This window comes from Cryptomeria japonica, chromosome 10, assembly GCF_030272615.1.
Source record: "Cryptomeria japonica chromosome 10, Sugi_1.0, whole genome shotgun sequence".
NCBI classification, from domain to species: domain Eukaryota; kingdom Viridiplantae; phylum Streptophyta; class Pinopsida; order Cupressales; family Cupressaceae; genus Cryptomeria; species Cryptomeria japonica.
The window spans coordinates 829376474-829390463 of record NC_081414.1 but is presented as its reverse complement, the minus strand read 5'-3'; the positions used below and the strand labels follow the sequence as shown (position 1 = coordinate 829390463).

Sequence of the window (13990 nt, the reverse complement as noted above, 5' to 3'; positions counted from 1 at the left end):
TGAAAGAACATGATTTTGCCAAAAATTGTCAAAAGACAACACCCACGATTTTCTAAAAAAACTCTCAATAAATTTTGCAAAAGAACACTGTTCACCCTAGAAACCCTAGGTGCAACCCAAAACAAGCTGCAAGTAACCACAATTTTTGCGGAAAAAATCGTCAAACCCTAGATGCAATGTTGAAATCACAAACCTTCATCTTTGTAAAAAAAAAGGGTATATACCTTTGTTTTGTAAAACAAAAGTAAAAACCCACGACCACGATTTTTAGGAAAAAATCATGTAAAACCCTTCCATGATTTTTTTGGAAAAAAAAATCCCTTAATTTTTAAGGAAAGAATCGTAAAAACCCTAAAATATCGCATAGTAAAACACCAGACATCACGCGGCAAAACCCTGATTTTTGAGAAGAAAAAAATCATGCAAAACCCTCCCATGATTTTTTGTGGAGAAAAATTAGAAAACCCAAAGGAATAATTTTTTAAGGAAAAAAATTATAAACCCACAAATATTTTTTTTAAGGGAAAAAACATGTAAAAACCCAACAAATAATTTTTTTAAGGGAAAAAAAAATTATAAAAACCCACTTCTCTAAAAATAGCACCACTGCCATCCACTACCATCAAAAAGTGAGATGCAGGAAAAAAAAATCCGTCGCCGCTAGAAACACCACCATAGCAAAGCCCGATCACAGAAACCCTCCCGCCAAAAAAAGGCAAAAAAAACTTTAGAAAGCCGTGTAGGCCAGAGGTTAAAACACGACACCGCGAAAAACCTGAAAAAACGCATCAGTAGAAACCTGAAAAAAAACAACACTGTTTGGGCAAAATCCACAGAGCCAACGCGATTTTCTTTACACAAAAAAATGAGTTGGCGTGGGCAAAACCCTCCCGCGATTTTTAGCAGAGGCACAAAATAACAATCACAACCCTCTACAATCTTCCTATAGCGCGACCCGAACCAAAAAAATGGCAAAAAAAACTTTTGTAGAACACTTCGCAATGCAAAACCAAAATCGCTCGAGATCTCAGGTTGCAAGAAAGCAGTGGAAAATCACAAACAGAGAAAAACAACGGCTAGAAACAAATCGCTAGCGAAAAAAAAAATTCAAAAAATTTCACGACATGGATTCTACAAACAACCCGAGAAAACAAGCCAAAACTCTCGTAGCGTGCTGGAGAAAAAGCCAGATGCGAGAAAAAAACGTCACCCAAAAAAGTCTGCAGGTTGCACAGGATAAACCAGGAGGTTGCAGCCACATGAAATCGCCAAAAACACTAAGTGCCAAAAATTGATCCTCACAAAAATCTTCCACAGCAAAAACAAATTCTCAAAAAACCCTAATCCACGACCTTCGAAAAAAAAAACACTAATGATTTTTTTCATTAAAAAAATCGAAGAAAAACAAAATCTGGAAATAAATTCCAGGTAGCGCAGCACCTCCACGAATTTTATTAAAAAATTCGCCAAATCCTATTAAATCCTATCGACCTACTCTGATACCATGAAAAACAATTAAATGATTATATTTACAAATATATGATGTATATAAAGAGGTTTACAAGACGGTGTTTTAAAAAGAACGAACCATTAAACTCAAGCTTCAACACAAAGCTAAAAAGCTAAAAACTAAAAAACTAACTACGCCTTCTAATAAAAGCAATAGTTACACTAAACAAACTAAAAAGACAACTGAGTCAACAACTAAGATGACCATTATAAAATAAATATAATATTATTTTAATAAGGATGTCCCCAAATTTTCAGGAAAAGGGGGATATGTTGGGAATGTTCAATCCACATCCCTCCACCCCCAAAATATCTCCCCATCTCGCAAACATCCTCTCATCCCTAACGAGAGAAAAACCCCTAGGTATGAATCCCCAAGGAACTGGTAATAAGGAAATTGCCTTCAAATCTGCCATTAGTACAATTTTGGTGGTACTATAAGACAGTAACATGTTTTGGCTCGTTTCCATGAGTCTGCTAAGTTCTTTCAGTAGTATCAACAATAATTTGGCTAATACCTGTGTTATTAATAAGAATGAATGAATCATGGTTATAGCTACGACAAACACTAACAGCAATGCTTTCTGTTGTAGCTGAATTAATATAATTCATCTCGTTAGCTGAAATCATGAATTTACTTACTTTTGGTAGACTCAAGAACAAACCAAGTTAAACCGAACAAAAAAGAACAAACCAAGTTAAGATGCCAGTTAAAAACTTCAGGAACTAAATCAAGCTTAGTGTGCTTAACATCAATCTTTGCTCATTAAAACTTGATTAGATTACATTAGAATTAATGAGTGTTGTTAGTGAGAACCCAGGGAACACAACAGAAAGTTGATCTGTCACTAACTAAAGAAAGTTGGAGATACAGGAAAAAAAATCCAGTGTGTTTTCCCAGCATCTAGCTAAGGGGTTCTCACAAAAACCAGATTCAAAATTGCAGAATTCCTTTCCAAACTCTGTTTATATTCTTTTTATAGGTTCAAAATCTAATTTATAACAAATGCCTTCTGTTGGAGCTGTGTAGGAGTTTTATATGGAGATTTGTGATAGAAATGTAGAAGGATTTATATGAAATAAGAAGATCGACCATATATTGAAAGATTTCAATGGCACATTTTATATAACTGCCTTATATTTTATTTTATCATAAGGTTATATTAATATATCAAAAAGGTAGGTTGCATGTCTTATCTCCCATCCCTCTCCCTCTATACATTGTAATGTTCTCTAGTAAGCGTTTGTACACTTGATAGTAATAAGGTCAAACAGTAAAGAGAAAATAGAGAGCAGTTTCGGAAGGCTTTATATGTATCTCTAGGGTTGCATTAGTTGCATTTAAAATTTAAAAGCAATTAATGCAGTTATCTATAAGCATCAGAAAAAGTCTTCCTGTGCTATTCAATGCAATTTTCCAAAAGTATCGAGAAAAATTCTTCACGTTGAAATCTTGGATGTAAAATCTCTGAGGTTACTACAATCTGCTCCATGGTGGTTAAAGTTTCTAATTAGACTACAATATAAAAAAGAAATGTTTTAGATTAACAAATTTAAAAGCAAGTTTTTTTCTATTTGCAGTGAGCAATTTACAGCAAGCACCTGATACAGAACAGTGGAACATTCATCATAAATAGCAACCCAATCCCTTTTGGCACCATCTGACTTTGGATCAATCTTTTGTAGATATTCTGCTATAACCTGCATGTATTAAAATTTAAAACACTTGTATTAGACAAAGCATTACAATAGTAGATTGTTTACAAATTGCAAGAGATCTAAACAAAAGAAATCAAAAGTCAGCAAGAAACTATGAATCTACATCAAAAAATCACGAGGCTTACCAAAGATCAAAAGTTTTCAAGAAAACAAGATCTAAACAAAAAAAATCAAAAGTCAGCAAAAAACTATGAATCTACATCAAAAAATCACGAGGCTTACCAAAGATCAAAAGTTTTCAAGAAAAATGAACAAGGCTTAAAAAATTATTACAAATAGAAAATATTGCTCAAAGCAATTTACTAATGAAACAAATATCAATAGCCAGTGATGTTCAATCAGCATATTTTAAATACCAGTGCTGGGAACCGTAAATGAGTTCAAGAGATATGACACCAGAAATTCTTATTAATTTATTTATAACTATCAGAAAGATAATTTTAAATGCTTAAGTCAGAAAAGCCCATAAATCTTCAAACAAAATTATTTATAACTAAGGGGTACAGGATATAATCATATCAGTGCTGGTAACCGTAAATGAGTTCAAGAGATATGACACCAGAAATTCTTATTAATTTATTTATAAACTATCAGAAAGATAATTTTAAATGCTTAAGTTAGAAAAGCCCATAAATCTTCAAACAAAATTATATAAAGGGCAAAATCATTTTCAAGCTATATTAGAGGAAGATAAATGGCTTTTACTGAACTCTAGTTTCATACACCTCTGACTTTTGGTAGAGTATTAATATACCACTGCAGGCAGTAATATAGTCCATTAGTCCATACTATTGAACAACAGGGAGTAAAATATAATCAAATAAGATATAGTTATGCTGCAGGCATATAATATACAGGTTTCACAGAACCAAAGAAAACTGCATAATTAAAAGAAAGGATGTTATCGGGTTCTGTCTTATGGCAATTGATATGCTATATCATGTCAACCACAAAACTTTAAAAATCATTGCAAATTTTTATAGTTTACTAATATCAGTAGATACTGGATTCATAAAAGAGAACATATCAGTGGAGAAAGGGAAACATGTTCAGTATCAAAAGCTTTATCACTCCCGTTGAAAATCTCAACAAAGTAAGAGAACAAACCCTCAAATTCTTCAGATCAATGTCAAACAATTCCTTGAGCCCTGGCCGCTGAACCTTGACAACAACTTCCTGACCTCTCAACCTTGCACGGTGTACCTGGCCTAAATTCAAAATTCCAAAATGTAGGTTCAGAATTTGGGTCTCTTCTTCATTACCCTAATCAAGATTATTCATTCTTCACATTTTTGCCTTTTTAAATTAAGCTGAAATTTGGCAAAATATAATTTTAGAATTAGAGAATTTTCTCAAAGTCCAGATGCAAGGCAATTAATATGCAAGATGGCCTTACCAAGACTAGCTGCAGCAATTGGATCACGATCAAACCGCTCAAAAATCTCATCCACAGGCTTCCCTAATTCCTTTTGAACTATAGCAACTGCAGTTTCCGAGTCAAATGGGGGTACTTGATCCTGTGCTCATTAAGTCACAATACACCAATAACTTACTATTTAAGCAGGTGAGGGAATAAAATAAAATAAAATAAAAGTCACATTAACTTTATTGTTAAAAAATAATATCATAAGATTTGTTCACAAAGGATTCCCAAATCCCCAGGTCCAAAGTCCAAAAAACATATAGAAAGTGCAACTGAAACATATAGCACAAACAAAATTTCAAAACAAGTCTAACTATAAGAAGCACCATATTAGACATGAAAATCAGAAAATAAAACCAAACTTTCAGTCTTGTGACCTTTGTGGTTGGATAGGATGAGAGCAGCATTGGCAATCGATGTACTCAGATCAAGCTTTACAAAAATTATACTACAAAGTGATAACATGCCAACCCACTGTAAAATACCTACTTCCTACACTACCAATGCAATAATACAGATAAAGAACAGTTCATACCAGATTTGATTGTATAGAAATAACACAATGAGTTCTTTATTGAGGGTAGTACTTACAATAAATGTACATCAAAAAGGACTATCCACAAATCAGCACCCTTCCCTAACTACAGAATTTATTTTTAGAGGGCCCAACAGTTGTCAGTTAGACAATGACCATTGATAGCTGATTATAACTATTTACTAAAAGACTACCCAACGTCAACAATGAACTAAAAAGTGAAGTACTTCCAGGGACATCTTCTTCCCTGGCTCTTCCATAATATGTTCTACTTTTTTGTAGGCTTGTCAAATGGGACTCTGACTTTTCTTTAGGGTGTGATGATGTAATCAACATAATAGGATCTTGTTACATTTTGTTAGTATTTGTGAGGCCAACTTATTTTGTTAGTTTATGGATAAATTGCTATAAACTGTTACAAATAGTGATGATAGAACTGACAACAGTTGGGCCCTCTATATAGAATATCTATAGTTAGGGAATGGTGCTGATTTGTGGACAGTCCTCCATGATTTACTTCCATTGTAAACAATCACTGCCCTCAATAAAGCATCTACCATGTTACTTCATACAATCAATCTGGTGTGGAATGTTTTATCTAAATATTATTGCATTGGTAGCATAGAAGGTAGTTAGTTTACATTTATCCTTGGAAATGACAAAAAATATAAACTACCTACTTTCTACACTACTTGTAGACACCTATTTTTCTCCACTTAATTAAATGAATTTTATATTTGTTTAATTATCATTCATCCAACTATTAATTAAATTCACATTTAATTAATCCTTTCTCCTTTTCCAACTATTAATTAGATTAATATTTAATTAATTCATCCTAACCCTCTTCTCCTATTAATTAATTCACTTAACCATATTCTGACAATTAATTAAATAAATAGAGTATATTTGTTTAATTAATCCCATCTCTCACATTTAAATAAATTAACATTTATTTAAATCCCATCTCTCACATTTAAATAGATAAATATTTATTTAAATTCCTAAATCCCTCACCCACTTGCATCTTCTAGAAAATACAAGTTGCAAGTTAACCATCTTCCTAATCATTTCTAAAACCCCTATCATTGGCCTAATCACCCTTTAATGGTTTGCACATTCCTTAACCAAAGGTTAACCCAAAACCTATCAACTCAAACCTTTAATGGCTTCCTTTAAAGTCTTTAAGCCTTTAATAGTTTCATTCTAGAGTCTTCTTAAGCCTTTAATGGCTTCCTTCAAAGTCTTCAAGCCTTTATTGGTTTCATCCTAGAGTCTTATCAAGCCTTTAATGGCTTCCTTTAAAGTCTTTAAGCCGTTAATGGTTTCCTTCTAGAGTCTTCTTAAGCTTTTAATAGCTTCCTTCAAAGTCCTCTTAAGCGTTTAATGACTTCCTTCAAGTCTCCGAGCATTTAATGCTTTGTCCCCCTTTCCTCTCAAGCCTTCCCTTGTTGACACTTGTCAACATGTGATTGGCTTGATGGAGAGCACATGGATTGAGGATCAACACTTCCTGAAGCAATCCTAACCCTCCCCCAATCAAATCAATCCCAACCCTTCATTTGCCCATTTTTACTATAAATAGAGCTCATTCCTTCATTGTCGAGAGTCACACACACAAGAGTTATCCATGCATTGTTACTTTGCTTAGAATTTTGAAGTCTTTGTAGGAAGGATTTGTATTATGTTTTAGCTCTTCCACTAGTTGGAATTGCTATTTAACATTAATACTCCATTCACATCTTCAAGCATTCAACACTTCACACAATCAACCATCTCCCATCCTCCATTTGACAACCAGTGTACTAGTGCTCAAGCTGAGGGCATACTTCACATAGCAGCAGGATCTTGGAGAGGAGGAGGACAAGAGCCATAGCATAGGGAGCATCATGGGGAAGTAATTTCATTTTCTTTATTTCCTAACTAGCTTCTTGTGTTAATCTTCCTTGATAATGCTTTAGATGGATTTGTCTTCATGTTTTGCTTATGGTTGAAAGCTTGTTACTAACATGATTTCCTATTGGTTTATGCTAACCTCCATTTTCACAGTGTTTCACCACCCATGCAATAATATATAGATAAAGAACAATTCATACCAGATTTAAGTGTAAGAGAATAAAACCATGGATTCTTTATTGGAAGTGATGCTTGCTTGTAATGATCGTAGATCAGAGAGGACTATCAACAAAACAGCACCCTTCCCTGATCAGAAATTTTATTTAGAGGGCCCAACAATTGTCAATGAAATAACAACCAATGATAACCACTTGAAACTATTTACCAGTATACTACCCAAAGCAAACAATGAACTAACAAAATAAGTCAGCCTCACATATCCTAAGAAAATATAACAAGTTCTAATTACACTGATTACACCCAAAAGATATAATCTCTATGTAACTATGTTCTTTATAGCATGCTGCAGAATATAAGACATGATTTCAACAAAAAGGGCAACCTATGAGTTAAAATTTAAAAACTATTTCTTGAATATGGATAACAAGGACATTAAGCATTTTAATTGTAAATGTATGCCAGAATAGTGGTGTCAGTTGATTAATCAAAAGAACAAGAAACTAACATACTGTTGACGTGTATTTCGTACACTATCAAACACAGAATAAAATACCTAAAGGTACCTTATCCTCTCTTGAGTAAAGCCTCTGATTGCTGAAGATATCGCGAAAAAGGATCAATCAGGATGACTTCAAGGTTCTTGTATGTAGGGTCTCTACGTGTGGATAAGCTCTTTGTGGTATGATGTGATTTGCTGGAATCACAAGGGGACTTACATTTGATGCCTGAACTTCTGATTTGCTTTGAATATTGCTGGAACACAGGATTTTCACTAGCTTAGATTTGAAAAAAGAAAAAAAGGCGAGGGCGAGGAGAGGATCTAATCCTAACACTAAGAATGTAAGAGCAATGAATGATCTTTGATGAAATTCTAACTAAGTCTTGTTTTGACATCCCAGGACCATCTCCACAAGGTTAGTGCGATCTTCGAAGGGAAGCTTTATGATGTTCAAATCATCACTGCAGGCATAGACACCATCAGGTTGATGCATATCAATGAAGAAGCGACAATTGAAGTTAAGCTTAAGCTGAATGATTCCAATTGACTACACAAGGCAAGTCTGCAATCAACAAACTGCTAGTAGTATGGATATACGAATTTCACCATCAATCAAGCACATTTCTTCCACTCATCTAATCATAAAATCAAACATGAGAAGTATAAAGACCATGCAAATTGTCGAATCGACCCATAAATTTCACCATTTCTTCAATGAAGTTACAAGTCTTTTACAACAACATCTTGGCAACAATCTTTGCCTTCTCTCTCTACTCTACTCTAATTGCTATTCTAATACTTCCAACTGCTTCTAACAAACTATGTTAACATGATATATGCTATGATAAAGAAACTAACAAACTATGTTAACATGATATATGCTAAACATTATAAAATGCTATACTAATATGCTTCTCAATGATTAAGATGATGATTAACAAAGAGAGGCAATGCTTGATGAAGTAGACTATAATCTGGTTGCATAAAAACTTGGATTGTGATAATGAAGGAAATGAGCCCTACTTATAGAAGAAATGGGCAATTGGATGGTTAAGATTGAATAACCTTAACAAGGGTTAGGATTGAATGATCTTCAAGGGCAACTCCTTGGAGGTAGTGATGGATTACAAGTATCTAGGAATTGATTTTCACAATAGGCTTACTTGGGAGACATGTAGATCAAAGAGGATACAAGGAGGTTGGAGAGCTTTATACCTTCTTCAGAATAGATGTAGTAAAGCAAAGTTACGCGATTGGAAAACTAAGATAACCCTTTTCGGTTTGTTAATGGTGTTGGTTATCCTTTACGGGTGTGAAGTATGGGGGAATAGCATGTCAAATCACAAATGGCGACAAATAGAAAGAATTCAAAAGCACCTAATTACCAGCAGTCTTAAAGTCAAATCAACGATTCCGTATGATATTCTTTTAGCGGAAGCTGGTATGTTTCCAATTGAAGCATTAGCGGTCATTCGATTGTTATGTTATCTAAAGAAAGCTGAAAATATGGATAAGCACTGCTGGCCCAAAATGATCGTGGAAGAAGGGGAGCTAAATCATAGGAAAAAAAACTAGAAAAATCAAAATAGTAAGTGGTTGAGCAAGTGGAACATAAATCATCATGACTGTCCTAACACTAAAGAAGAGATTAAAAAGTGGGCGGTGGAAAAATTTAGGAATGTTATGTGGACAAATCAGCTAGGCAGAAAAAAAGCATACTATAGCAAAGAGTTTAACCCCACCTGATAACACGATGAAAAAGTGTATTTGAGATTCGCGATCAACAGAAAGGCCAAAAATCTAATTGCACAGTTAAGGACAGGGTCTCATCATTTGAGATGTGAAACTGCTAGATGGAAGGTCCCCAAAGAGGACTGGGAAGAAAGGACGTGCATTTTCTGCAGTAAGAGGACAGTGGAGACAAAATGGCATTTCATCAAAGAATGTGCAGCATATGACGATATCCGCAATCAGTTTGTTAACGAATTAAAGGTGGATAGCTTGAATGAGCTTTTTGAAGAGACAAGAATTCACAAAACAGCGAGTTTCCTAATAAAGATCCACAGCAAGAGAGCCAACATAGAAAAGAACTTGAAAACGGGCTAGCATGTTTCATCTTGGTCCCTTAGATCGTTGGGTCTCGTGGACGTCATTAAAATTTCTTCATTCATTTGATCCATGTTTACAATTTTCACCAATGAAATGGTAACAATTGTCAACATGAAATGGCTTGAGAGGAGAGAGAAGACATGGTGGTTACCCTAGGGGGTAAGGTTAGGGTTGAGTTATTGGATAATCCTTTTGTCCAAAGGATAAACTCTTGTGCAAGGGTTAAATGGATAACCATGGTCAAAGCAATGAATGCTTGAAGAGACTCATGAGTTAAAGAATGGTTAAGTTAGAGAGAAAGTCTCTAACCCAGGGTTGAGTTTGAGTTAACCATTAATGGTTATGAAGACTTTTGTGGTTAACTTGTTGGAGACACAAAGCCTTTAATGGTTTGTGAAGACTTTAAGGATTTTTGAGAAGTGACCCTTTTCTTAAGGATTGTGCAAATGTTTTAAGGGGTAATTAGGCTAAATTAGAATGGAGTAGAAGAATCGTGGAGTAGAAGAATCTAGAAGGGGGGATTAGTCATGCAAGTGGATTTTGTAGGAAAATGCAAGTGGGAGGATTTTTGAATTTAATTGAAATAAATTGATTTATTTCAAAAAGGTGGGTTACAAATTGCATTGGAAAGATATTTAAATAAATATTGATTTATTTAAATGCAATATGATTTTTAATTAAATGGGAAAAGGGTGATTTAATTAAATAAATATGATTTATTTGATTAAAGGCTAGAATGTGGCCAAATGAATTAAATCAAATAAATTGAATAATTTATTTAATTAATAGAGGAAAGGGGGTGAAATTATTTAAACATGATTTAATTAATAGAAGAATTGTTTTAGTGGATTAAATAAACATTGAATATTTATTTAATTAGGTGGTCAGATTTATACGTCTACAGTAAAGATTCAAATCCATACTAATTAGTAATAGAATGAAAAGGAAAGAGAAAAAAATAAACTTATACACAAAGGGAAGTAACATGCTAAAAAGCACTTACAAAAAGTTTGAGCTAAATGGGTCTGCTTTCCTAAAGAGCAGACAAAGTTATCTACCCAATGAATCTATGTGGTGCCTTGATGATTTCCTCAAGCACATTAAACAAGCTGCTAAATAGCACAAGAATGGAGATTTGTTACACCACAAGGTTGATGTGATGATGCAGAAAGACCCTTATAACTGATTGGAAAAGATGAATTTATTGATGCAGAAGTCATGTCCGTAATAAAAAAATGGATGGAAAACTTGAACAACGCTTGATAAAGAATACCACAATTGGTTTAGAGAAATAGATTCCCCTTACCAAATTGGATTCAAAGGCATAGGAAAAGCAAAAAATCACACCATGAACAAGAAATAGTATTCGCTGCATTAACTTCATGGATGAATTAGAGGTTTTTACATTTGGCTTATATAAGCCATTCTTTCAACCATATGCCTCAACCACTTAAACCTCCCAAAAACCAACTAAAAGTACTAATCACTATGCAATAAACACATTAAAATAGCATTACATTAACCTACTAACATCATAACATAATAACAGTGACCACAAAAATAAAATTTTGGATTATAATATCCAACAAAACCCCCTGAATTCAAATAATTTGGAGCCTCTAGCAGCCAGCTTGCAACTCTATAAACCTAGTTTTCCACAACTGGAACTGATAAAACTATGCCTCTTATCCTAACACATTCATGTCAAAGTATCACTGACTTAGCATGCCTCTGAACATCTAAATCCTACATATGGTTTAAACAAAAAATACATAAATCAACCACAATGACCATGTCTCTCACTAATCAGCTTGTACCTGTAATCATTGGATAACATTCTCCGAAGATTACATTACCACTTTGCTTCTCATTCCTCTATGAGCAACACCTCTCAAGCTATACTAATCACTAAAACCTTCAACCCCCCCATGATAATCATGAGGGGAAAATGATAGCATTCACACCACCTTCACTCCTCACAAAAATTTGAAAACTGAACCAAAATGGTATTTACTTAACATTGTAAAGTTAAAACCACAACACGCACTAAATTATAAGAACAACTCAAAAATATTAAGAATTTTACCCAATCTCCAAGTGAATAGTTAACCTGAGAAGGGAAAGATCGTCCCTCTTAGTGGGTCCTCCAACCTCCAATTTCACCCCTAGGCTCTAATAACGAAATGCAATAGTAATATCACTGAGTCTTCCAGAGAAAAATCAGAATTTAAAAAGGCACATCCATGGTAATGAAAATGCTTGTATGGAGAAAGAGAAGGGTGTTGAGTTCAAGGATAATGCACCTGCATAATACAGTGATCTGAATCCTTGGTGGTCCAAGGCACAACACTCTAAATGTGGATTTAAATGTATTGTATGTATGTGGAAACAATGTGGAGACGAGGATTGTTCAAGGGACAACACTCTAAAAATGGAATTAGATGTATCATATGTGTGGAAACAATGTGGAGCCAAGGATTCAAATAAAAAAGAATGCTAGAATATGAAAAAAAAATTATTAATCTTAACATTTTGTACATGGCATGCTCTTGAGGGAGATGTATTGATGTGTAGTTTCTTCTATTTATCCTATATTTACCTACCCCTGTATGATTATGTTAAAAATGTGCATTTGCTGATTACATATTCATGAAGACAAAGTATCATTATGGAAGTTGAAAAGATTGAGCTTCCATATGTGAGGCTTCAACTCCTATTATTAAAATTCCAGTCACTTGTTGTGTTGATAGCTAGCATGTCACAAAAAAATTCCAAAAGGTGCATTTAATTGTTGTATGGTGTTCAAAGATGTTGAGTGACATTATACAATGATTTTTGAACTGCATATCCTCATGTGCTACTACATGTAGGTGTAGATATGGTGCAACTCATATAGAGTTGCCTATGAAGATGTGTGGCATGTTCCTTGGCACTATGCAGTGGGTTGCACAAGAGTTGTATGATATCTTCTAAGTCGCACAACATGTTTCCAGGCACTATGCATATGATACATAATGCTGTGAGCTATGCACATTGGAAAGAAATGATTCTTGGCAATTTGCACATTACACATGATCCAAGGAGTTGTGCACAAGATTATGCACTACCATGCAAAGCACTAAGGTTGGCATGCATGCTTATGCAATAGTGCACAAATTGTTTGCCCCTTTTTAAGACAATCATCTGGATGGTATTGAAAGATACTTGTGCAATCTAAGGTGGTGACAACACAGAATCTTTGAACTATGGAATCACTTTAGGAACCCAATACCTCTTACCGCTCACTAATATTGTGATGCTCTTGGGATTGGCTGCATATACACCTTAGTGATGATGCAAGTAGGAATGCCCAAGGACACTCTCATAGGAATCAATTGGTATGACATCACATACTACCTCCTCACAAAAAGGATGAATAGCATATGTAAGTGGCATTGACAAGCAATATGTATACCTGTGGTGCTACAAGAATTGATCCATCCCAAACTATAAGGCTGCAAATGAGACACGGTAAATTCAAGTGTGCAATGGTAGTTTCAGAAATTAGGTTCTTCATGTTATTGTCATCAACCAAAATATCCAATGGCTAATCTTGCACTCACATCTATGAATGAAAAGTGCACTCTACTTCAACATCTATAGTGAATGTAGGGGTTGTGTTGAGAGAAACAGCTTCAAGGTCTATTACTTCCACTTCAATCTCATGTGAACCCTCTACTTCTATGCACAAACAAATTTTTCTATGCATGGCACTTTGTGTTAGAGTGGCGTTTGGTTTTGTGTTCGCACACCATTAACCTATCTTGGACTATTTGTTTGAGACACGGTGAATTCAAGTGTGCAATGGTAGTTTTAGAAATTAGGTTCTTCATGTTATCGTCATCAACCAAAATATCCAATGGCTAATCTTGCACTCACATCTATGAATGAAAAGTGCACTCTACTTCAACATCTATAGTGAATGTAAGGGTTGTGTTGAGATAAACAGCTTCAAGGTCTATTACTTCCACTTCAATCTCATGTGAACCCTCTACTTCTATGCACAAACAAATTTTTCTATGCATGGCACTTTGTGTTGGAGTGGTGATTGGTTTTGTGTTTGCACACCATTGACCTATCT

At 34.5% G+C, this 13990-nt stretch overlaps 1 protein-coding gene across 1 annotated transcript in view; it reads right to left on the bottom strand.

The window, feature by feature from the left end:
- The window catches only part of LOC131076896 (protein ACTIVITY OF BC1 COMPLEX KINASE 8, chloroplastic), a 179381-nt gene that overhangs the window by 104115 nt on the left and 61276 nt on the right, over positions 1-13990 (bottom strand). Inside the window, exons 4-6 of the mRNA XM_058014241.2 lie at positions 4625-4745; positions 4336-4436; positions 3112-3210 (exon numbers count right to left, since the gene is read on the bottom strand). Of these exons, the coding sequence (XP_057870224.1) occupies positions 3112-3210; positions 4336-4436; positions 4625-4745 (321 nt within the window). The remainder of the gene's footprint in view (positions 1-3111; positions 3211-4335; positions 4437-4624; positions 4746-13990) is intronic.